Source organism: Podarcis cretensis, assembly GCF_951804945.1.
Source record: "Podarcis cretensis genome assembly, chromosome: 6".
In the NCBI taxonomy this organism is placed as follows: domain Eukaryota; kingdom Metazoa; phylum Chordata; class Lepidosauria; order Squamata; family Lacertidae; genus Podarcis; species Podarcis cretensis.
In genome coordinates, this window is record NC_137175.1 from 42,019,962 (window position 1) to 42,044,084 (window position 24,123).

Consider the following 24,123-nt stretch of genomic DNA (forward strand, 5'->3'; position numbering starts at 1 on the left):
CTCGGCGCATCCCCTCTACTGGACGAAGTGCGACCATTTTGCAGGGGGGAGAGGCGAGTGGTGGCGATTGACGGCGCACAGGAGCCAGATCTGGGGTGCGGGGCGGCGGCCTGAGTCGCTGGACCCGGGGACTGACGGCCCCCGGGAGGGCGAGCGAGAACGGCGCCGACCGGGCTCGGTTCTTTCGTCTCCTTAGGCACCCGTGCCCGCCTCAGGGCCTCCGTTTAACCCGCCGAGATGTCTAGGCCCGTCAGGTGAGTCTCCTTCGCGAGCGGCGTGAGGCCTGCGGGGCAGGCTCTGGCGGTCCTCGCTCCCGCAGGCCGCCCACGGCCCTTCGGCGGAGGAGCGAATGCCCCGGGCCTGGTCCCACGCGAGGGGAGGGGAGGCGGCCTGGAGTCGGGTATGGCGGGAGAGAGGGGAGGGGCGTGTGCAGGCATGCAGCGTGCTGCTGCTGCTGCTGCTCGGCGGTGGGGGGGGGCGGAAGGCTATCGCACGCCGCCGCCGCTGCCGCCGCCCTGCAGGTCCCTTCCCTACAGGATGCAATGCTGCCCCTGAAGGTTAGCGCAAGCAAAGTCCACGACTCTGCGGGGGAAGGAGGGGCGGCTGCGCCCGAGGCTTGCTTCGTGCACGTCGCCCGCGAAAGCGTGGACGGGAGGCATGCCTCTCACGCGCGCCGCTGGCTCCGGAGAGCCACTTGCGCGCTTCCTCCGGAGGAATCTGGTGACGGAGAGGCACGGCCCTTTGCTGCGCCTCCGTGTTCCGAGCTGCAACTTGCAGGGGCGACGTGCTTTTTTCTGTGTCTTTTTGTACAGTATGGCTAGCACATCGGCGGGGGGCGGGAGCTCGCTCGCCAGAGGACAGGGTTCGTAGAGCCAAGGGAGTGCTCCCTAGTGGGGAGGCGGGCGTGTTTGCAATCAGTGCATTTCGTGAGGGGCTGGAAATGATGCTTCTTGCAGCAGTGGCTTCATTTAAGTAGACCAGAAACGCCGTTTTTAGACGCCTGCCGCGCTTCTTTTGGACTGTAGCAAGCCTGGAAAAGAAGAACTTGTGTGTTTAATTGTGTATTTGAATGTCAGTATCTGTGGCATTTATACCCCATTCTTCCCCCAAGGAGCTGAGTTTGGCATGCATGTGTGTCCCTATATTCTCACAACAACCCTGTGAGCTAGGTTGGATTAAAAGTGAATGACAGGCCCAGTGAGCATGATGGTTTACAGGGGACTGGAACCCCATTCTCTCCACGGGATGCAATAATGCACGAGCAGGGCTGGCTCCAGGGTTTTGTGGACCCTTGGGCAGCAGGATATGAGTGGGGTACTTGTCCCCCTCAACCCTATATGATAGATACTTATAAAATTACTGCATTTTTTTTTTTTTGTCTAGTTATGCTTATGTGGTAGTTGTACCCAGTTACTTGGGGGCAAGGTCTATTGAATTGAATGGGACAGGCTTCTTTCTGAGTGGACACATGTTAGGCTGTTAGGTTGCAATCTTATACACGCATTTCTGGGAGCAAGTCCCATTGAACTCAGTGGGGCTTACTTCTGAGTAGAAGCTTACACATTGTTAATATTATCTAGTAAGGCTCTAGAAATCTTAGTGCAGTTTTCAAGCCATTTGGTGACTTCACAAATATTATCATATAATAAGGGTTTAAAATTCATGACATATGAATACTTGGGCCAAGTATTTTTTGTTTCTTTAAAAAGCAGAATGTATCTGCTTGCAGGTAAGTAGCTTGCCACCCTGCTGTTGATGCTGCCCTCTTCTGCTTGCTTTCTGATATAGACACACTGATGAATGGGTGCACACATCAGCAAGTGACTGGTCTAGTACTCAGTCTCTTTCAGGGCCTTGCTTCTGCAGTGCACTGCTTGAGGCATGTCTTGATACACAGCCTCTGGTGCCACTGTCTTGCTTCCATGAGGATGTGCCTCAGCAAAAGCAGCAGTCCGGCTAGCATGCTTTTTGCCCCCTTTTCCTGAAGGAGAGTGTCAGGGGGCTGTCTCAGCTGTAGAGCACCACAATGGGCAGAGAAAGGGTCTGTCTTTGGTGTCCATACCTTTTGGCTTCACTACTAAGGCCAGCCAAAACCTGCTTATTATATTATTAATTACTTCCCAGATACCTCATAGGATTATTAGAGCCTATACTTGGATGCTGTATAGACATTGTCCAACATTGATGAACTGATTATGATTAACAGCACAGTCCTAACCATGTCTACTCAAATGTAAATCCTTTGGATTCAGTGAACCTTACTCCTAGGTAAGTGGGGTTAGAGTTGGAAGCCTGAGTCAGACTTTTGTAGGTTGATTTTCAGCTACAAAAATAAAGTGTATTTATTTAGTTATTAATTTGAATGATACAGGCAAGCGCTCACAAAGCTACTCCATGGATAACATTGCATCATGAGAATGTAACAAGATTTTGATTTGAGATTAGTATGCCTGACTGCCACTTACTTTGCAAATGGAGTGAACTGCATTGTAAAGTGTTTCAATTGCAAGTGTGAAAGTGCAAATAGCAGTGAGGATAAAGTTCACCCTTTGTGCATTTTTTAAGAAGTGAATTACTAACAAATCTCATTTTCTATCATGCTGAACGTAAGGAATATATAAATAGCTTTGGTCTAGGTTGAAAATAAAGTTTCCCTACAAAATCATTCCATTCTACCATGTCAAATGCCTTTGCTGCATCCAAAAACACAAGTAGTCTTGGTGGTTTGCTTATATGTGCATTCTTGCTAAGGTTACTTACTTTTGTTATGCTTATATTAAGTTGTTTGCCATTTGTGATGTCAGTTTAAAATGGGTGGATGTAGCCAACATTTATTTTGTTTAATAAGTCAGGATCCTTCCCATGATCTTCTAGAACAGAGCGGTCCAACCTCTCAGACCAAGTGGGTTGCAAGAGTACTTTGACACAGAACCTGCAGGCCACACACTGAATTAAATTTCCATATCATAAATTAAAGTATTTGTAACATAGTTAATGTTATTTAAATACACAATAGATTTAATATGTTTACTTATTAAACAAAATTTAGTACACAAACATATGTATGTGCTTTCATTAACAATGGAGACATTGAGTCCCTGTCAGGATAATAGGCGGGATATAAATAATAATAAAAAAAATATTTTAGAAGTCTTCTAGTAAAAAAGATTGAAGCCTCTTGTGAAGCTAGTAAATAAATGCAGCCAAAGAAGAAGGTGTGGGGTGTTCAACGGCTGCCTCATCCTCACATGCCAGCTGGTTGCCACAGCGCTGCATAGACCAGCCTCCTGAGCAACATGGACCCCAGTATGATTTGTGTCCCTGTCCTCCAGCACCCCCAGCATTGCCCACTCCCCCCCCCCAGCAGCACTCAGGTACTCTCCTGGCATCCATGGGTCCTGTTTCTAAACAAAACGCTGGAAGGCAGAGAAGGAGAACCTGTCCAAGGCAGGAGCACCCCTGGTTTGGGAGTGGTGAGCTCCCCCCCCCCAAGAGAAAGGAATATGGTTTGGATTGGCAGAAGGCAGCTACTGGCAGCAGTGCAGCAGATTCAGGGACTGCCTGCTCAATTTCCTGGGTTGGGGGAAGCAGGAGGCTAGGAGTTTCAAGTCCCGAAGGGGAAGGCAACAAGGCCATGGCAGAATATCTGCCCTGAGAGCCCTGCCACTGGGCATTAGCCTCCTGCCCTCTGGACCCAGCCATGTACAAGAAGTGCAGAGGGGCAGTTTGTAATACACAGTGGCACACCATAGCCAATCAACCCCCACTACCAAACATCTGGCCGCTGTCCAGTCACCGGGCATGCCTGTGGCTGGGGAAGTGGGGGACCAGGACTTCAATGACACTGGAGCCTAACAATTCCCTGCTGGTGCTGGTGCTGCTGGTAGTTGACTGAGGTGGGGGAGAGATATCAGATGTTGGGATTCCCAACAGTCCTTTGGTGCTTAGCGAGTGCTGCCAAAAGGCCTCAAGGGTCGCATGCGAGTTGCATGTTGGACCACCCTGTTCTAGAATATAGATACTATTTTAGTGTGTATATTTTATACATTTGTAGCTGTTTGATTGTCTTGCCTGCTCCAAACTCATTAATTCCCCTGTAGTATGGGAAAGAAGTTGATCTGTGTTTGGAATATACACACAAACCCTTAGAAACGAGCTAACATGTAAATGAGCAGAGAAGCTTGTTTTAATTTGTGCAAATATTCAGTTCAAGGATATAAAAATCAAGTCCATAATTGGAAGCTATTGTTTTTTCAGAAATTGATTTTTATTAGCAAAAGAAACTTCAGTATGATAGCACTGGTTAAATAACACATAGGTTTCTAGTTGCTAATTTAATCCTCAGTTACTGTTGTGGTAGAACTGATAAGACTTCTAAAGGTTCAGTACATATTTAATTCACTGTCCTTAATACATTGACCTGTTAGCCTGGAGCAGATACTAGTTTGTTTCTTACTTCAGAGGATTGGAAACAGTTTGAAAGAGGGGCAATCACTTGCAGTTTGTACACATCCCCCTGATCTTTCTGGTAAACATGCTTTTGTATTTTTGTTTTTGGCTAACTGAGTGTGAGAAAAGATTGTTTCATATTCCAATAATAACAGCTTTCATTTGTTACAATGTTGATTATTTTTCAGTTCCTCTCTTATTTAATATCTTTCCTATAGTTGTACTGGGAAAATTTAAATATGCTTGTGCAGCTTGGGGTACGTGCTGCTTCATTCTAACAGTGGGTATATTTGTAAGTATTGTTGATTGTACAAGCCTATAATGTGAACCTCAGATGTGAACCTTATTGAATTCAATAGGATTTACTCCCAGGCAAGTGTGCAGGATTGAAGCCATAGGCTTTTAAAAGGAAATTTCATCAAGGCCAGCAGTACAGTTTTTGCAAAGAAACATGTAATATAGTTTATAGGTGGTATCAAATAGTGATCCACCATTGGTGGAAGGAATCCCATCAGCAGGTATTTCTCAATTCCCCTCATGTCATTCTGTAAATATGCTACATCTGAGGCAGATTTAGAGGGGTTGCAGAGAGCTCCAGGGGGAAGGAAGATAGCTGAATACTGCCTCCTTCACTGTTCTGCCACAGAGTCACCACTGGATGCCACCGGATGTTCTAAAGGTAGTCAAAGGTAGTTCTAAAGGTAGATGAAACATAGAGATGTGAAGGCAGCGGGCGGTGGAAATAGTTTTTTTTTTTAATAAAAAGAATATACTCTTACAAAACATTTCTATTTTAGAATGCTTTTCAGTTTTTTTAATGTAAGAAATAGTGCAGCATGGGAAAATAATTTGATATTTGCCGTATTCAAGATCAACGTGCATTATTTACACTGGATTCATTCTTACAACCAGACATTTCATCTTTGTCACACTGTACGTTTTGCATGCTTTCACCTGTAGAGGGAATGCCTTTAAAATATCTCCAAATGACAGTGCAAGGGAACCACCATCCTATAAGCCAAGCTAGGCCCAGAAGAGGTCCTAATTAGGCTTTTGAGGCAATTTCCCAAAACCATATCCACCTGCCTCGCATCTAATATCATATGTGATATGAGGTATGGGGCAGGCAAAGGTGCACCTTGAAATGTACAATCTAGATTACTAAGGGTTGTTCTTTTGCATCCAAGCAAGGATTGTCAGCTTTATAGCGAGCCTGGCAGCTGTGCTGTTGAGTTCCCGATCAGCTGATCAGCACTTACAGTAAGCCCAACACTGTTTGAAATCAAAGGAACATTTCTACTTTGAAAACCATCTTAAGTTCACTTTGCCTTTGTCAAACTCAACTGTCATAATAATGAAGTAGCAAACAAAAATGAAATGCAAATGACTAACAGGTAGAAAGTTACTGGGCAGACTAGAGCAGTTTCATTTGGTGTAAATGAAATGCCTATATTTGGCAGGCAAAGTGTAAATACTCATATTTGAGAAAGTGTCAGACTGAATCTCCATTTGCTTGGTAAAGCCTCTTTCAACTTAGTGTATCAGATAGTAGCATTGATTCAGTTTAGAGAGTAACTGCAGTGGGTAACTTGATTACATCTAAACTATTAAATATTTAAGAAATGTAGTGCTTTTAATTATGAAAATTGAATTTTTTTTATTTTAAAAATATTTTTATTCCTTTTGTATATTCACATCTTTGCCTTCTGCATTATACAGATTAAAAACCCTTAGAGCAGTGGTGTCCAAACTTTTTTCAAAGAGGATCAGGTTTGATGAAGTAAAGTGCCGACCAAAGGTGTTAAACTTTTTTTTAGGATTGAAGTTGCTGAGGGTTTTTTTAAAGATTTTACCTCAGGAAATAAACTGCCACAGGGGCCAGATTAAACCGACTGGTGGGCTGGATTAGGCCCCCAAAATGGACTTTCGACATGCCTGCCTTAGAGGAAGAAAGCATGCCTTTCCTAGCTCAGTATGCAGATAGTAACTTTAACAGTTTATGCTAGGTTTGAACAGGCCCAATAAGTTTAAGAAATAAGCTGATGTGAGGTATGAACACACCAAATACATTAAATTATCTGGGTCATTCTGATATTTATTTTGCTGTTTTCCTAGAATTGACTCCTCAGTTTTATTCCCAAATTAGCTTTGTTCATTGTAGTGATACAAAGCATAAAGTGAGTAAAGAGTGCTTGGCAACATCATTGTAAGTGAAGTACAGTAGTAATTTTGTTGAGGTCTTCTCAATTCACTTGAGTTAGTTAATTCATTTTTTAAGGCTTGCTTGATTTTCTGCAACAGGTGCCTACTGCTTAAAACATACTCCAAAGTCTTGCATAATAAGGCTAGGTCAAGAGTGGGGAACTATTTGTCCTGTTGGGCCAAATCCTTATGGGTCTCCTTCACTGTGGACCAACTTGACAGGTGGGTAGGACAATCCATCTGTCAAAAACATGTTCTCAAATGAATGGTAGGTGGGCTGTCACGGCCACTTGTCAAAGCCCTTTGCGCAGCACTTCCCAAGGGCTTGACAGCCAACTGGTGGCCAGTTGCTTGGAAACTGCAGCACAAGGAGCTTTCTACAGAAATTAGCTGTGTGATTTGAGTTTCCCATGGGAAACTCGGTTACCCAACTGATCCTGCAGGCTTGAACTCAAGCAGGGTTGAAACTGATGGTCTGTGACTTCAACTCTCCTTTTTTCAGGGATTAGTTGTGTGATCAAGTTCTCCACAGGGAACTAGGTTGCACAGCCAATCCAACTGCATTACCTGCCCTACACATGACATCAAGTGTGGGGCAAGTGGGTATAGTATACATATTTTAAACTTCATTTTCTTTACCATGTCCAGTTTTCATATTCATCAAATATTACCATTACAATTATATGATCAAGTACAGTAATACAGTCAACTCTCAACATGCTAGGATTATGTTCTGGGGATAGTACATAAAGCCGAAATCACATATAGTCCAAACATGCTCTCCCAAGGTGAGTGAAATGGTGGGTAGGATTGCCAGCTCCCCCCACCTTAATTTCAATGTTATATCAGCTAAGCAAGTAAAGCTAAATTTGTGCAAGATAGATGTGCTTAAGTTGTGAATTGACTGCATACAATTAAATTGGGTGTCTCTGCGTTTAGAGCATCCCTGCCAGATAAGAACATTTGCATCAGAAGATGCACATTTCCAACATCAAAGATTCTTTTCATTTAGTTTTAGAATGGTTAAGTATCAGCTGTATGCCACTTTTTTCTTAAAGTAGTACGCATCAATAGCTTGTTAATTTTTCAACATAGCCTATTTCTTATCAATATTTTTTAATTCCAAAATTCTCATTGATGTATTTTCTAGTTTCCTTTTCCAGAAATCTACTTAAACTATCTCGTATGAATAGGAAACTAGAAATTGTTTAAAGCTTCAGTAGACTAGAAAGCAAGAGATAGGTAGGAACCCCTGGGCGTTTAGAAAAACTGCTGTAAATCATTCTGAGCCCATGGAGTAGCAGGATATAAATAGATCACAGTGGAACCAATTTCCTCTCCATCCTTCGAAAGGGGAGGGAGACCCTGGATGGATGCTCTGTGTGTGTGTGCATGTGTGTGCTTGCACATGCACAATCACACACACACCCTCTCTTTCACCCTCCCTTTCCCCTTTGCATTGCAGTCCAGGTTAGGAGCTGGCTGAGCAGCTTCCTATGTTACCAGTCCTCAACAACCATCCCCCAAACTAAGGCTATGGCCAGGTGATTAAGGTTTGAACTGTCAACAACTTAGGAGCTATGTGGGGGAAGAGGAAAGCTGAGGCCTCATGTTATCTAATCTGGAAGTATTGTGGGCACACTTAGCAGCATTGCAAAGCCTCTTCCACCAGCCATTTCCTATAACTTCAGTCATCTCTAAAAATTGGTGTATACAGTCATCAGTAGCAAAGGTTGCTGCCTGAAGTTTCTTGCTTCCTTCAGGAACCAAAGAGTATCCCGTCGGTGTCATTTGGATGCCTCTTTAAAGTGGTTTGACGGATTGAAATCTAGTCTAGAAAAGCAGTATATTGGTGAAGGAGTCTTTGTTATTAACATTAATTGTAGATGCTATAACATTTCAGTCTGCTTAAACTTCTGTATTTCTGCCCTTCTAGGAACAGAAAAGTGGTGGACTACTCACAGTTTCAGGAGTCAGATGATGCAGGTAACTTTAAATCTGTTGACAGTCTTTGGCAGCTACTTAAAGTGGTGGGCACTGCATGGTTTAAAGAGCAAGGGTGCTTCTAAGCTGTGTAGTTTTATTCAGCCAAACAGTAAGCATAATGTTTTAGCAAGGGGTGATGCAGATGTGCTATCTTGAATAGGTATTTGAGAGTTGCTAGTTTGGTCAACACGTTGTTTTAGCATGTGGCTTTTTAATTTCCATTCCTCTGAGGCTCTCTTCCTTCTTGGAGTACTGCAAGTGAATTATATTAATGTTTCTGGAACCTCTACAGGATTTTTTTCTTCCTTTCTTGGAAAGCACACATGCTGTTACTGTCTGATGAATGAAGCTGCTATGGTGGTAATTAATGAAAACAAAATATGGTGCTATCCTATGTTGTTTCTAATTTTGTTTTGTTGGCTATTCAGTTATAACTTGTGCAAGATCTTCACCAATCAAGAAACAACAAGAACTTACCAATGCATTTAAAGCCAACCAGCTGTTTGTGTGTCTGTCGAGCTCTTAACTATTGTAGTTTGGCTTATGAATTAGGTTTGTATCCAATGCTAATCCTGCTCACAGTAGACCCAATGAAATTAATGAACGTAAATTATTAATGTCCATTAACTCCAGTGGATTTACTCTGACTAGGACTAGCATTGGATACAACCCTTAACCATTTACCATCTTTATTTTTTTAATAAATCAAAAACATACCCCAATAAAATCCATCATGACAGGCAGACTGTGGCAGTAGGCATAAGTGCAGTATTGTTGTGAAACCTGTATTTCAGTTTCTACCTTCCTTTTTATTGATTGATATGCTTTATGCACCATCACTCAACAGGTTCCTAGGGCAGTTCTCAGTATTGCAGCCAAATATTAAGTATTGTATATTGTTCCTCCTCCAGGAAACTTTATATGAACTGAGTGTGCCTTAGAGCACACCACATCCAGGGATCCACTGTGGCTTCAAGTTGCAGTGGATTGGGAGCAGTGGGCAAAATACTGTGGTGCGTCCATCATTATTCTTCACATGAAACCCTGATAATTTGAGAAATCCTTATTGTGTGACACTACTGTTCACCTATGTATAAAAGCGGTTGTAAAAACAATTGACAACTGCTCACTGCTATTTGGATATAAACCAGATAGTCTGCTGTGGTCTGCCAGACAGAGAAATTGAGACGTTAAGGAGATCTGTATTCAAAGGGACATCTCCTAATCCTTTCATAAGTGCATACTTCTTTCTGTTGAACAAATCTTGATGATCCTGTTGGCTATGTCTTTGAGCCTTTATCTGACTTCTAAAAAGCAAGATTTAGCTTTCAGGCTAAATCTGACTGACCAGAAACTCAAGGGTATTCTCCCATTTCCAGATTTATACCCTACATCCTGGCAGTGACTTCGAAGAAATGTACAACAAAACTGCCATGTTATTTTACTGGGACTTTTAAATATTCTCTTGAGTGTTAATTTCCTCTAAGTATGAGTTTATTTTAAAAACCTCATAAATTGCTGTTTAATAGGCATTACTTGCATTCCATATCCAAACTAATTAAAATACAGCCAACTTAAAATGAACCATAATAGTTGCAGAGAATCATCAAATCCAATCTAAAAGACTACTAGGTTTTCAGCACCCCCAATTTTCAGTTGTTTCATGGCATTTTAGCAGGATGCTGTGCTTAGTGCTAATCTTTCATGGTTATACCATTTAATTATACTATATGGCAAACCTGTAATCATCCACAACACCTGTTTTATCCCACTTACAATATAGATGAAGAATATGGCAGAGATTCAGCCCCTCCAGCCAAGAAAATTCGTTCATCACCAAGGGAAGCAAAAAATAAGAGGCGGTCTGGAAAGAATTCTCAGGAGGATAGGTAAACAAGATCCCTACTACTTAAGTTTGTTATATAGGTGGCTTTAACTTGAGGACCTATACACTTTTCCAACTTAGTTTGGATGACTAGGAAAAAGGATTTTTTATATATACACAGAAAATGACAAATATAGTGCCCTATACTGTGTGTTTCAATAAAAGCACTTCAGCTTTTTTCAAATAAATTGTGGTTCTCTTATTCTGGACTTCTTGCCTTTCCTCTGAAATGGATTTTGGATTTTTTATAAGCTGGTAGAGTAGTAGGGGATTGTTGCAAACTTCAAAGATAAATACCATTGCTATGCAGATTTTATAGTTAAAATTTGTATTGTTTCCTTCAGAATTCTCCCTCCTTGCAACTTGGGAAGCACAAGAGTTGCTTCAGCAATTAAGCAAAATTGCTTGTTGTCTGAAAGCTATATTTAGAATGATGCAGTATAAAAGTACTTTAGTAGATATCTTTTTATTCCTGGAGTAGATAATAAACTGAATAGAATTAATAAATTCAGTCAGGTCTTTTTGTTCAGATGAAACAACCTAGCTGCTTTCCTCCTTTGCCTCAGAATGCACTAATAATAAAATAATCTTCATGGTTGTACTTGAATTAGATCTACTAATTTTCCTTTTCACAGTGAAGACTCAGAAAAAGATATGAAGACAAAGAGAGATGATTCTCACTCAGCGGGTAAGTTATGCATCTTGCTATATAGATAACCAGGTGGAGTTCTTTTCCCTGCCATTGCTTCTCTCAGAAATGTTGACTGTGTTCTTCTCTAAATTGTCTGTAACAGTATCAAATGCACTTTCCTTTGTTCTGCGCTTGCTCACTGGTCTTTAGCATTAAAGCCTGGAATAGTCTACCATTTCTGATTGTGCTTCCCTGCAGTAGAAGGCTAAGAATAACTTTTATCACCATTTTTTCTTCAGATGAAGATTTTGGTAGTGAGGATGACTTAGGAGCAGATGATGGCAAAGCTGATAGTGACTATGAGAGTTCTCAAAAGAACAAAAAAGGGAAAAAAGTGAAACCTGACAAGAACAAAAGAGCAACTTCCAAATCCAGGAAAAGGGCTGCAGGTAAAGGCTGTGTAAATCAAGTAACTCACTATGACCTGGTTTGCAAGTCACATTCAGCCATAGTTAAAATCATGGTTCAGTGGGAATGAGCATTGTGCTGGGTGCACGCTACTGAAATCATGGGCACTTCACTTTTCTTCTCTTCTCTCCTCTCCTCTCCTGCTTCTGCCATGTTTCCGGGAAACAAGCTGTGCTGTGGCTTGTTGTATTGGCTCGTGGTTTGTTCCTCTCCAAAGAAACCATGAACAGAAGCCAAGGTTTGTTCTTGGTTTACCATTTATGGTGTGTTTGGAGAAAAACCAGGGACACATGATTCACATGACATAACTAGCGAGCCCATAGTTTGTTTCCTAGTAGAAGCAAGGGAGGAACAAAGTGTCTGTGTTTTTAGCAGTGTGCAGAAGTGCCCTGCACATTCACATTAAGCCAGGGATGGAGAACCTCAGGTGCTGGGGACAAATGTGGCGCTCCAAGCTTCTTTATCTAGCCCTCAAGACACTCTCTAGGCCAAAATCTGTCCCCAGGCTACAACCCTCATTGGTTCTACTCTACTTTCTTGAGTGTATTTACCTGGCTGGAATATGTCCTTGAACTGTGATGAGGCTTCTTGCTTCCATGTTAGAGGATGGAGAGGTATGGAAGAAGGAATAGAAACCTCTGGCTTTTGTTTGCCTGAAATGTAACCCACTATAAGAGGAATATCCATTTCTCCACTCACTTTTGCCTTTAATCTCCACCCATCACTGGCATTTGACCCATTCCAATGTGACCTCAAGCTAAAGATGTCCCCCACTTGTGTATGAAGCAGTAGGTAATGATATGTGCAACCTGGCCTACATTAAACTTCAGCTTCCTGCAATATATTTGTATGGATTCGGTTAATGCCTATCAGTGCAAACTTAGCCATGTCTGCTGATAAGTAAGTCAGAGTAAATTCAGCAGGGCTTATTCCCAGATAAGTGGTGTTAGGATTGTAGCCTGAATACATGTCATCACCTGCATTACATCTTACATAGACAATTTCATGTAATGCTGTTTCAGAAAACTGAGGGAGGACCCATTTCTTACTTAATTTAGCCAACTTGGCATATCTAAGCAACCATACATATTAGGTGTGTGAATGGAAGACTGGTCAAGTTATACTTAAACTTGTTGAAGAATAAATATTCCACATTCTGCTTCCTCACTGGACTTGCTTCAAAGCTTTTTGTAGCCCAGTCCCTTCAGCCAAAGGATGTACATTAAAACATTCATCAGTTTTGAATAAACATACATAAATTTATTTGTTAACACAATAGATGGATAATTTAGAGATTTTTACATTTTTATAATATGCAGAGAACAATATATGTTAACAAACCAGAAAGAGGAACTGAGGGAAGTTGTAGGGGGGAGGGAGGGGGGTATACGGGGGCAGAAGGGGGAAAATTGGGGAGGAAATACAGTTGTTGAAATAATTTGTTATGTGAAAATAGTTAATTTTTTAAAAACAAACAAACAAAACCAACATTCATTAGTAACTGTTCTTAGGCCACAATACAAACCCACATCTGCTATGCTGGGGAAGGCTTCCCCCTCTGAGCTCAAAAAGACCTCTGATCACAGAGTTCTGGCGAAGTCACTCTTCCAGGGGTGAGCTCCCTGTTCTGCTTGCTGAAGTGCCCACAAAAATCTCCAGAACAGAATGCTTTTTTGAGGGTGGGATCCTGAGTCAGCCCCACCACTATCACTTGGCAGCCTCAGGCCCAATCAGCTGCTCAACTCGTGTCTTGCTGCCTGGTGAGGGTTGGGATTGTTCTACCCCGGGCCGGCCAGCCAAAGACATTTTGGCACCTGAGGTGAACCACAAAATGTCAGCCCCCTCCCTTCCAGGGAAGAAGGAATGAGTGAAGATCTACATCAGGTATAACAAGTAAATGAAGATCTACATGGGGATCTGCTGCCCCTGTGGATCCAGCTGCCTGGCATGGTCGCATCACTTTGCCTCATGGGTGAGCTGGCCCTGGCTCTATCCATCCTTTTCTGTCCTCATTTGATTAGCATCCTGGTTCTGATTTTGGTTGTACTTCCCTTTTTAAAAGAAAGAATCAATGTTTATCCACAAAGCTTTGCTACCTTTTCTCAGATGAGAGAGCCAGAGAAAGGAAATGAACAGTATGTTATGTAAAAACTAGCCCTGCTTCTACTGAGTTCCATTTCCAGTGTAGAGAGCAGCAGGTTAACCAGTGCTGGGTGTTCTATTATTTACCATTACAGATGGGTATTTTGCATGGAGGCAACTTCAGAATGATTGAAAATTAGAAGCTTTCAGATAAGTTTGGTGTTCAGCAAATCTGAATTATGTCATGAATAGATAAGCCTTTATTTCCCCCTAGTTTCTTCCCTACCCCAGTTGGAAATGTGTGCTGTACTGTCCATCTTCAGTGTTCTTTGGTGACTTTATAACAGAGGACAGTGAGGATGAGAAAGAAGATCAGAAAAATGTGCGCCAGCAGCGACAGGCAGCATCCAAAGCTGCTTCCAAGCAGCGAGAAATGCTCATGGATGATGTGGGCAGTGAGGAAGAAGACCAGGAAGAGGAGGAGGCATCGTTTCAGGAAAGTAAGTGGCACCGAACGGCACACACAAATGTAGAATAGGAGTGGGTTCGACAAATTACATCCATGCTTGATCTATCCAGGCTAAGCTGCCAAGGTAGGCAAACTTGACATTTCTGCTTTTTGAGTATTGAATGCACTTCATTGTTAATGTACTTAGTGTCCAGCTTGGCTGTTGACAACAAAGAGGGAAGGGAAAACAATGCTGTCCCTCAAGTTCAGGGTCCAAATCTTTTAGGACATGTGGAGAGCTTTTAGTCAATATTTCTATTAGTAAGATACAAACTTGCCATATTCGTCACTGTTTTATCTTCAGCACTGGACAACAAACTGAACAGGCCACTTTGATTACAAATACCATCCTATCTGGCTTCAGGAGACAGTAAAGGGCCTCAAATCCCCTTGTGTACATGGTTAGCAATTAAAAATCAATATGTGGTAAAATGCCTGCACCTCAGATTTTGCTTTCTTGCTTGTCTGTTGTGCAAATTGACATACCCTTGCTCTAAATGATGAAAAGTGGGGACCCGTTTGATATTTGCTGTGAATGTGTGCAAATAAACAAGAGAAACCCAGTGAGCTGATGAACTAGAATCATGGGACATCTGGATTCAAAACCTGGAAGTCTGTTATAGGAAGCAGTAAGCTACTTCTATTCCATATATAATAAGTTACTGGTGTTTGCTTCCAAGGGCACTTCTACAGCTTGCTACAAGATGGAAGACCATATTGAACAAGAGAACAGACATAGGCTGGGAAGGGAATTCATATAGAACCTACAGCAGCTGGCATAGGAAATGGTCAGGATGAGCCTCCATGTAATTGCTCTTGAGGGAAGGAGAAATATGCCTATGCCACTGCTGTTTTAAATAATTGTGCTGCTTGTCACCAGTCATAAAGCAGATTTACATGAGGAAATACTGAGGCGCAGAAGTCCTGATTTCTTCAAGTTCTAGCAAGTATGTTACAGGATATAGAAGCCAAGAATGCTGACTTCTATCCCTTGATCAACCTACCAGACTTTCTCCCCCATTCTGTCTCTCTTCCAAGTGAACAAGGACAGCCCTTCTTAGAGACATTTCATTCCTCTCTCTCTGCACAGAAGAGTCTGGCAGCGATGAAGACTTCCTTGTGGAAGATGATGATGATAGTGACTATGGCAGTTCAAAAAAGAAGAACAAAAAAGTGGCTAAGAAATCCAAACCAGAAAGGAAAGAAAAGAAAATGCCTAAACCAAGGCTAAAGGCTACAGGTGAGCTCAGCTTGCTTCCCCTTTGCACCTGTTAGGAATAACATAATGGAAATTTGCTTGCAAGTGCTTATGTTTTCTCAGCTCTTCATCTCTTGTGCTTGAAAGAATAGGAAGCAATCAATTTTCAACTAGCAATTTATCCCTATTAACATACATGGCAGTCTGTATAATGTGGTAGAGCTGATTACTGGAAAGTTCTTGTATGGATTGCTCCTGATTTCAAAGAAGCTAGTGGCTGTATCAGGATGGGATTCAGTGACTTTTTGGTTACCAGTATTGTGTTCAGACCACTTGCCAGTGCTGATTAAAACAAGTGATGTTAGTGCCTACCAATCCTAATGAATTCCCTTTGTTCCATTAGGCGTGAAAATAATATGGTGAATCTTAGCACAGTTCCAGGTGTACCCAAAGCTACATACATCCTGAAAGCATAAATACTCATTTGGTTAAACCTTGTCTTAAGAAAAGTGTAAGCACAGTGTGGGTGGAAATTTTTTGGGAGGCTTGGATTAAATTATTTAAACAATTACTTGGATAACGGGTATGCCCAACTGTTATGTTCCTTTAAATATCAAATGTATCATGATTCTAGGAGAAAGGAAGAGATGGTGCTCCTAACTTTTAGCTGCTATACTGAAGGAGAATTTTAGAATAAGTGCATTCACGCTGGCTGTGTTTTCAGCCTAAAATCAGTTACAACACTTGAAATGCTGTGCATTATTTAGGAGTATGTACAACCATGTAATTGCCACATGCCCAGCTTACATTACACTAACCCTGTGATGCCTTCGTATTTTAGTGAAAGTCATTCTGTTTCAAATTTGTTTTTATCATAACTGGCTGCTTACCCTTGGAGAAGAGAAAGATGGTGAGCATCAGTTCTAAGAAAGTTTTAATGGCACCTTTAAGAAGGATGTGGGAGAGGGTGCCTCATTGCTGGCACATTTTATTGCTGACACAATAGCAGGCTCTCAAGTCTTTTTAAAATAATAATTTAAAAAAATATGGTTCTTATTAGGAGGAATTGGGCATTGTCCTGAGCACACCAAGCCCAAGGAAGACAAACAGCCAGTAGCTTAATTCTTTACTGACAGCATGCACTAGAGTAGCTCCTAAGGTGCACCAAACACACACACACACACACACACACACTTATGGCAACTGAATAACTGGTACTCCTTCCCCGGGCTTGTGCTCAGAGCTGGACTGTTGCGTCCACATGACCCTGCCTCCACCCACACTTAAGTTCCCTTCCCTGACAGGGTACACACAAACAAGCTGTGACTTCTACACTGAAATCACCGCTGTGCCTGTCTCTTCAAACCCGTCCTGGTCCTGGGAGACAACAGGGAAGGGGACGGAGGGGATTCTACCAGCCTGCCCCTCTCAACAGTTTCTTCCTCTGCTCCTGACGCATCCTGCACCCCTTCCACTGTCTCTGACTGTTCAGACACTTGGTCCAGACCAAGCTCCTGCCTCACAGGTGGCACAAAACCCCATAAATCACTGACCCCACCCTCTGGATCAGCCTCAGGGGGGCCTTTGCCACACACTTCTCGGGGCCCTGGCAAGCATCATCTTGTAGGAATTTAAGTTATGTTCAATAGTACTAATACGTTTTCATTCCTACATTACCAGATTGAAAAGTTAAGAAAGGAAAAACATATTTTAAAATGTGCTCAGAAGCTGATTTTTTTTTTAAAAAAGCACTAATTGTAAGATTCTTTGTTACATTTTGATGCTTTTCTTCCTTCAGTTACACCTAGTCCAGTGAAGGGCAAAGGGAAGGGAGGCCGTCCCACAGCTTCAAAGACATCAAAAGAAAAGACCCCATCCCCAAAAGATGATGACGAAGAGCCTGAAAGTCCTCCAGGAAAGAAGAAATCAGTTAGTCCTCCTCCAGACAAATCTGGGGATGAAGGGTCTGAAGATGAAGTCCCCTCTGGTGAAGATTAAATGGTGGTGTGGGAGAGAAACTTTTTTTGAGAGAGCGAGAGAGAGTAAGGAAAAGAGAATATACTTAGGGGGTAGAACATGGTTTTGGTTGTGGCTTGACTCATGGGCTGTGAATGCCACCTTTACTTTAGCTGTTTTAATAGTACAGTACTTTCTTCTTTTTTTAAGAGAACCTTTACACAATAATGATTTGACGTCACAGTCTCTACTGGCCATTCCGTTCTCCCCAACCAAATTTGAAAGCCATTTAGATTTAAATTAACAGCATACTAAAGATATATTTTTGAAGGCTTACTGCAGTTGTAAAGCAATAAGGATGAGGCTGATACTTGGAAATCATAGTTAACTAATGGTATAGGTTTTCCAAAGCTGCAGAAATTCTTCTAAGGCAACTGTTGCTTAATTGAATCCAAAACAAATATATTATTGCACATTGCATTTCCTTTGACATAATTAGTATATGAATTAGTTTTAAATCCATCATGGGTTTTAAGTTCCAATACTCTGAATGTTTGGGATTCCACAGTCTTGTTTTAATGACCATTTGGTCTGTTCTATTTTTCAGTCTTCTGAAAGACCCTACCTGTTCATGCCGTAGATACTATTGCTGCTTATTGATAAGGATAGGATTCCAGTTGGCAGAACTGCATTCATTTTTTTCCTGATTCTCATTTGTTTTGAAATATCCATCTTTTTATGTTGCTTTGAAGCTTTGCATAAAATTTAAAGCTTGGTTTCAGGGAGATTTTTGGAAGCTGGAACAACTATTTTGAAAAGTTGGGATGGGAGCCTGAGAGAGGTATTCTTTAGAAACGTTGAAGTGACTTTATATATTGGCACAGTGTCTTTTTCAATCCAAGAGTCATGGCTTAAGTACTCCTTTCCCTGAGATCCTCAAAAGTCAGACTACACAGCTTCCACCAACAAGGGGTTTAATTTATCCTGAACCATCATTTCCTTGCTTAGTTTAGTTTCTCCTGCTTTCTGCTTTCTTCATTGCTAGATCTTACTTATTCTCTAGTTAGCAGAGGTTATATGCCTAGGATAAGTGAGGAACAGAGTGTGAACTGGAAGACATGATGTAGCAGAAATAGTGCATCTCAAAATCAGGATATCTTTCCAGTGCGCAAAATAAGTTTTCACTGATGTATCAGTATTGCCGATTTAGACACAAGACAGACTTTGCTTTTCAGTCCCAGGTAAAGAAACTGCAGTATTAAGAGTGAGTTGGAGTGCCATTTGCTTTACATCTTCCATTTTGTACAGTTGCAATAACACTTTCAACCATAATCTCTTTGCAAATTGATTTTGAGTATCAGTGTTCTGAAGCCAGATCCTTTGTCATCTGTGCTAAGATGGTTAAAAGTATAGAGAATGCTATTCACAAGCATCCTCTTCAAGGACAAGGTCTGCTTGACTAGTATTGTAAGGCCATGCAAAGAATATAAAAGCAGTGAAATACCATGTAGGTTCTTTCTCTCACACATGCATACACACACATGGCATAGGTATGTGCTTTTAAACCTTGGCTTATTCAGACTTCTGCTATTTATAATAGCTCTACTTGTGTCTACATGACTTCCACTTTACATCTGCTTTGGGGTTTAGTGAAAGAACACATATTCCTCCTGGGTTGGAGTAACAGTTTTGATGTTAGCATATGTGTTTTTTAACAATAACTAGAGAGCAAAAATATTTTGAGATCCTCTGTGGACAGAAGCCAGTCCAGCTTGACTCACATTTGCCAATTTAGCCAAAGCTTAATTGGCTGTGTGATCTGGATACTACGGGCATGAAGACTGTATTGCTTCTTTCAGAGTGTTGAGTTCAAAGTGGTAAACTTATCCTATACTGCAAATGAAGCACTTGGTGACCTAATCTATTTGGCTGCTCCAAATGTACACATTTTTGAGAGCTTAGCTCTAGCCATTATGATCAGCCAACTGCTTATTGCTGTCTGAATATGTTTCTGCTGCTGATTCACTTATTTTGAAAAATGTGTGTCTTTTTTTTCTTGGCATCCTTTAACACATTCAACAGTGTATAGGATGCATAAGAAAGTCATCAAGACTCCTGTTTTTTCTTCTTTGTTTATTTGAACCCATTACCCCCTTGAATTTTTAAAAACAGTTCTGTGTATCAGATATTGTACATGATGGGAACAGGCTATTTTATGTTGAATATGTGAAAACCCAAACTATTTGCTATGATTTTACTGGGTTCTCCATATGTCTCCCTGGAAGCAAATATTTAGAATATTGTGAGTGAAAACATTTAACTGCTTTCTCTCACCATTCTTTATAGTCCAGAGATGGAAGGAAAGAGTTTCCCTCTTGCAGTCCATGTAACACTAGCAAAATAATGTCAATATTTTAAACTTGTAATTCTAGTTTGAAAAATCAGTTTTCTCTGCCTCTGTGTATATGGCTTCTGAGTGCAGTATTCTAGGGATGTGATAGCCGTATCAGTTCACTAGTTTGTCCCTTGGAACAAGTATTGCCAGAGAAACAAATTGGTATACTTCAGTGTGTGTTACTGTACATCGATTGCTTCCTGGGAATGGCAGGTTATTTAATAAGATTTACTACAAATTTGCTGAAAAACCAAAAGCAAATATTTTCAGTGTATCGTAAGTTTTAGCTTTGCAAGAAACTGTGAAAGCAGTAAGGGTATAAACAGAATTTTAGTAGGGGTTTGAAAGGGGTTTTGCAGCTTACCTTGGGGACTTGACGAGATAGTGGTTGCCATGGTGCTGAAGAAACAGCCTGCACACCTTAAAGGTGAATATCCAAGTATACTCTAGGATGGCTTTTACTTCTCAATCTAATGTTTTAGGGCAAATCAAAAAAACTTAAATCAAGGGGCTTACTGCTCAGTTTAATCTAACGTACGAATCGTGTATAAATATATTGGGAGAGATGGGGAAATGTATATACATTCAGGTGGTCTGTAAACCCTTCTGGAATTGTTAGTAGGGAAGATGTGATGCAGATACTGAATATACTCAATTGTGATATGCCTGCACCAAGTACGGAAACGTTTAATTATGTGGATTGAAAATACTTTTTAAAACTTAATTTTAAAGCATGACTCCCAAGTACAACAAACAGCTAAACTAAGGAGTGGAGGTGGGGCAGGACAAGAGCTATAACATGCTGGAAGCTTATGAGCTGTAGAAATTGGTGCTTTTGCTTTATGTAATTTTTCTGTGGAGTGTTTATTTTTTTAAAACAAATCATAATGTTGGCACATTGTTTTATAAAATAAAAGGAAATTGATTCCTATGATTTTAGCTATTTGGAAAGTTACATTAGTGCTTCGTGGAGGAATTTGACTGTTTCCCCCCTTCCCTCCAAATATTCATTGAATACACTCTGTGTGGGGCTTGGGTCCACCTGTTACTGAAACCCAACAACCCTTCCCTCTTCTCTTCCCCCTCCTCTTCGGGTTGCATTTGGAACAAACAACTTGTGGAATCTTTGGCCCAAATGGAAACTGGATAGCAAATCTCCTCTTGGGCATGGGGTATACTTGTAATAATTTAAGGACCCATAATTCACTAAGCTGACAGTTGCCATTGGTATTCCTCCTTTTCCCCCCATTCTCATTTCAGTTTGCTTCACTGGGTAGCTCACACTTGGTTTTTCTTCATGAAACTTTTCTATCCCTTGAAGCAGAGGTTTTGCCTTTCAAGTCTATTAAAGCATTCACTATATGCTGTGTTGACCACTGTTGAGAGTACCTGTTGCCCCACCTGCCCCTGTACAAAACTGTAGAAAATGGAATGGTTCCATCAGTTTGAGCATGCTTGGTGTGACTGCAAGATACCATTGTGCATATGCTTTGTATATCTGGGGAGGGATTTTTTATAGGGGTTTGGGGCAAAACAATACGCAAACTTGCTTTAAGCCACAATAACATGAAAACCCCTTCAAGTATCTTGTGTGAATGGGAGTGGGTGTGCGTGTAAGCGTGCATGTGTGGGTGTCCGTCTGACAACTTAATGTGTGTTAGAAATTTGTGAACTTTACTTTTCCCGCAGAAACAGTTATTACAAAAGTTGTATATAAGAGAATTACATAATTTGTTTACCAGGAACATGTCACAGTAAAACCCTGAACTATTCTCAAATGTAAAGAGGTAAAAAGAAAGACTCCAAGTGAGGCAGCTGCCCTTGGCATCAGCTACAGGTTGATGAAATGGAATGCAGTGGATATTTGTCTTGGGTGTTCACTACCCTGTTGAGTTCTTGGTCTCCCCTGGATTTTTTCCATGGCCTTGAAAGACAGGCTGCTGACTCAAATAAGGCACTTCAACTGGTCAGTTATGTGAAGGAATATTGCTAGACAGGATGCCACAGTCACCAGTCCTATTAATAGCCAATAGGGTTGTCATTCCCTTGACAATGAAATCTGCAGCATGGTACTAGAAGTTCAGTTTGAATGTAACATTAATGCTTTATTTAAAAAATGCATTTTTTTAAAGAAAGGGGGGTTGAAGTGAACATGACGTTGTTGACCATGTTCGTGAATTATAGATGCAACATGCATTGGTAGAATTGTGTGATGGTCTTTTGTGCTACTTAATTTTACATATTCCAGTCTCTGTATGTACTTGCAATTAAAAAAAAATTAACAAACCTTGCTTTGCTTTTTATTGAAGGGTTCCCAGGACTGCATATCTGCTCCTGAGCTCTGTTTTAAGTATGTGTATCCTTGGCTTGTATTTTGTATTAAAAGAGAACATGGAAAAGAACCCTTTATTGTTCAGCATGTTGGATTTGTGTCCCCCTCAGTTTTCTCTCTTTTTTTTGGGAATATATTAAGCAACTTATTCTTCTGTATCTTTTTTTCTTTTGTAAACTTCTTGGTTTTGTTTAAAAATGGCTTTATAAAAGGGCTTTTATAACCCATAAATATGCCTTCTGTGGTTTTTCCACTCTTTATTGTATAATGCCTAGCATCAGTTCTGCATTTGCTTTTTAAAAAAATCATTAATAGTCTGCAAGTAAACCTAGAAATTCTGTGTTAAGACCACTTATCTTCTGTCCCGAGGATTCATGTTCAGGGTGCAGCTATTCTTTAACAGCGTAATGCTAATGATATCCACTCTGAAGTAAGTCCTTTTTAATTCAGTGGGGCGTACTCCCAGGTAAGTGGGGTTAGGACTGCAGTCTAAGTCTCTAATGTATATAACTACTTCAGCAATGTATTCCTACACACACTTTACTCAGAAGCTTTGTTCAGTGGGTCTTACTCCCTGCTTTGTTAGTGTGTTTATGATTGCATCCTGAGGGTGAAATACCGTATTTTTTGCTCTATAAGACTCACTTTTCCCCTCCTAAAAAGTAAGGGGAAATGTGTGCGCGTCTTACGGAGCGAATGCAGGCTGCGTAGCTATCCCAGAAGCCAGAACAGCAAGAGGGATTTCTGAGATTCAGAATTTTTTTTTTCTTGTTTTCCTCCTCCAAAAACTAGGTGCGTCTTGTGGTCTGCTGCGTCTTATAGAGCGAAAAATATGGTAATTTGAGATACCTTTGAAATTACAACCATATGCAAATCACAGTGATTTATCCTGCATAGTTATGGCACTGCTGTGAATTTGAAAAACAGTTTTCAGTAGATATGCAGGACAAAATGGATACTACATCCAATCTTGTACACAAGCAGAAGTCTACACAAGCAGAACAATGTTGGCTACAAACTAAGAACTTAATATGTCATCCTTAGAACTTTATAGTAATGCTAGCAAAGCAAATGAGTATTTAAAATATTATCTTTGTTTTACAAGTGAGATAATTAACTACAGTATATGCTATTACTGATGGTAGCAGCAGACTTGTGGTGGGGGGGGTAATAGCAAGATACAAACAAGCAAAGAAATTTGGAAAAGCAAGGTGTGTGTGTGTGTGTGTGTGTGTGTGTGTGTGTGTGTGTGTCCCAATCACATAATATGGAATGTTAAGTGGGAAATGGGAAACCTGGCAATGGGATGAGCAGGGAATAGAGTGGCTGGAATATGATGTTATAAATGGATAATCTCAGATTCTAGAAGCTATTTTTAAACTTCCCTAGGGATGGGGCAGTAAGCTGCCCATCCATGAAGAAATTAAATGCAGTGGGCAGAGGTATGTCCATCCATAGAAGGAGACCCAAAACAGGCTAATGAGAACTGGACAGCTGACTGACTGGAAAGCGAGGAGGGAACTGCAGTCAATTTCAGTACAAGTCCCATGGCTCATGTAGCCAAAATGATGGTGCACATGCACAAGAGAGGTTTCAAAAGACTTTGGTTAACCCCAAGGTGTGCAATAACGCAATCCTAGGGGGACTGCAGAATGGGCCAATAAGGACAATTTCTCGGTAGCCCAGAGAAACACAGGCAGGTGGACTGAAAAGTATGGGAATGGAATGAAGTACCATAGAAGCTGGCACTGAAGAGGAGCACACTGCTGCAACATGGTTATGTGTCCATTACACAGCTCACAAGTCAATACAGTCAAACCTCGGGTTGAGCGCGTTCGAGTTGTGCTCTGCGGCAACCCGGATATAATGGAGTGTGTTACTTCCGGGTTTCGCCGCTTGCGCATGCGCAGACGCTCAAAATGACATCATGCGCGGAAGCGGCAACACGTGCAAATGTGCCGTCGCTTGTTACGTTCGCTTCAGGATGCGTTCACATCCCGAGGTACCACTGTACAGAACATGGTTTGCCTA

The 24,123-nt window shown here is 41.2% G+C and overlaps 1 protein-coding gene across 2 annotated transcripts; it reads left to right on the forward strand.

The window, feature by feature from the left end:
- On the forward strand, positions 1-22,323 carry NUCKS1 (nuclear casein kinase and cyclin dependent kinase substrate 1). Of its 2 annotated transcripts, XM_079979907.1 has the most exons (8): positions 2-254; positions 8,588-8,637; positions 10,421-10,526; positions 11,158-11,210; positions 11,453-11,602; positions 14,051-14,203; positions 15,302-15,451; positions 17,208-22,323. In XM_079979907.1, the coding sequence occupies exons 1-8, from the start codon at positions 238-240 to the stop codon at positions 17,405-17,407; spliced, it is 879 nt and encodes a 292-aa protein (XP_079836033.1). In that variant the 5' UTR covers positions 2-237; the 3' UTR covers positions 17,408-22,323. The 2 variants fall into 2 exon arrangements, with proteins under 2 accessions (XP_079836034.1, XP_079836033.1); XM_079979908.1 differs by lacking the exon at positions 15,302-15,451 and having other exon boundaries at positions 1-254.
- Positions 22,324-24,123: the final 1,800 nt, after the last annotated feature.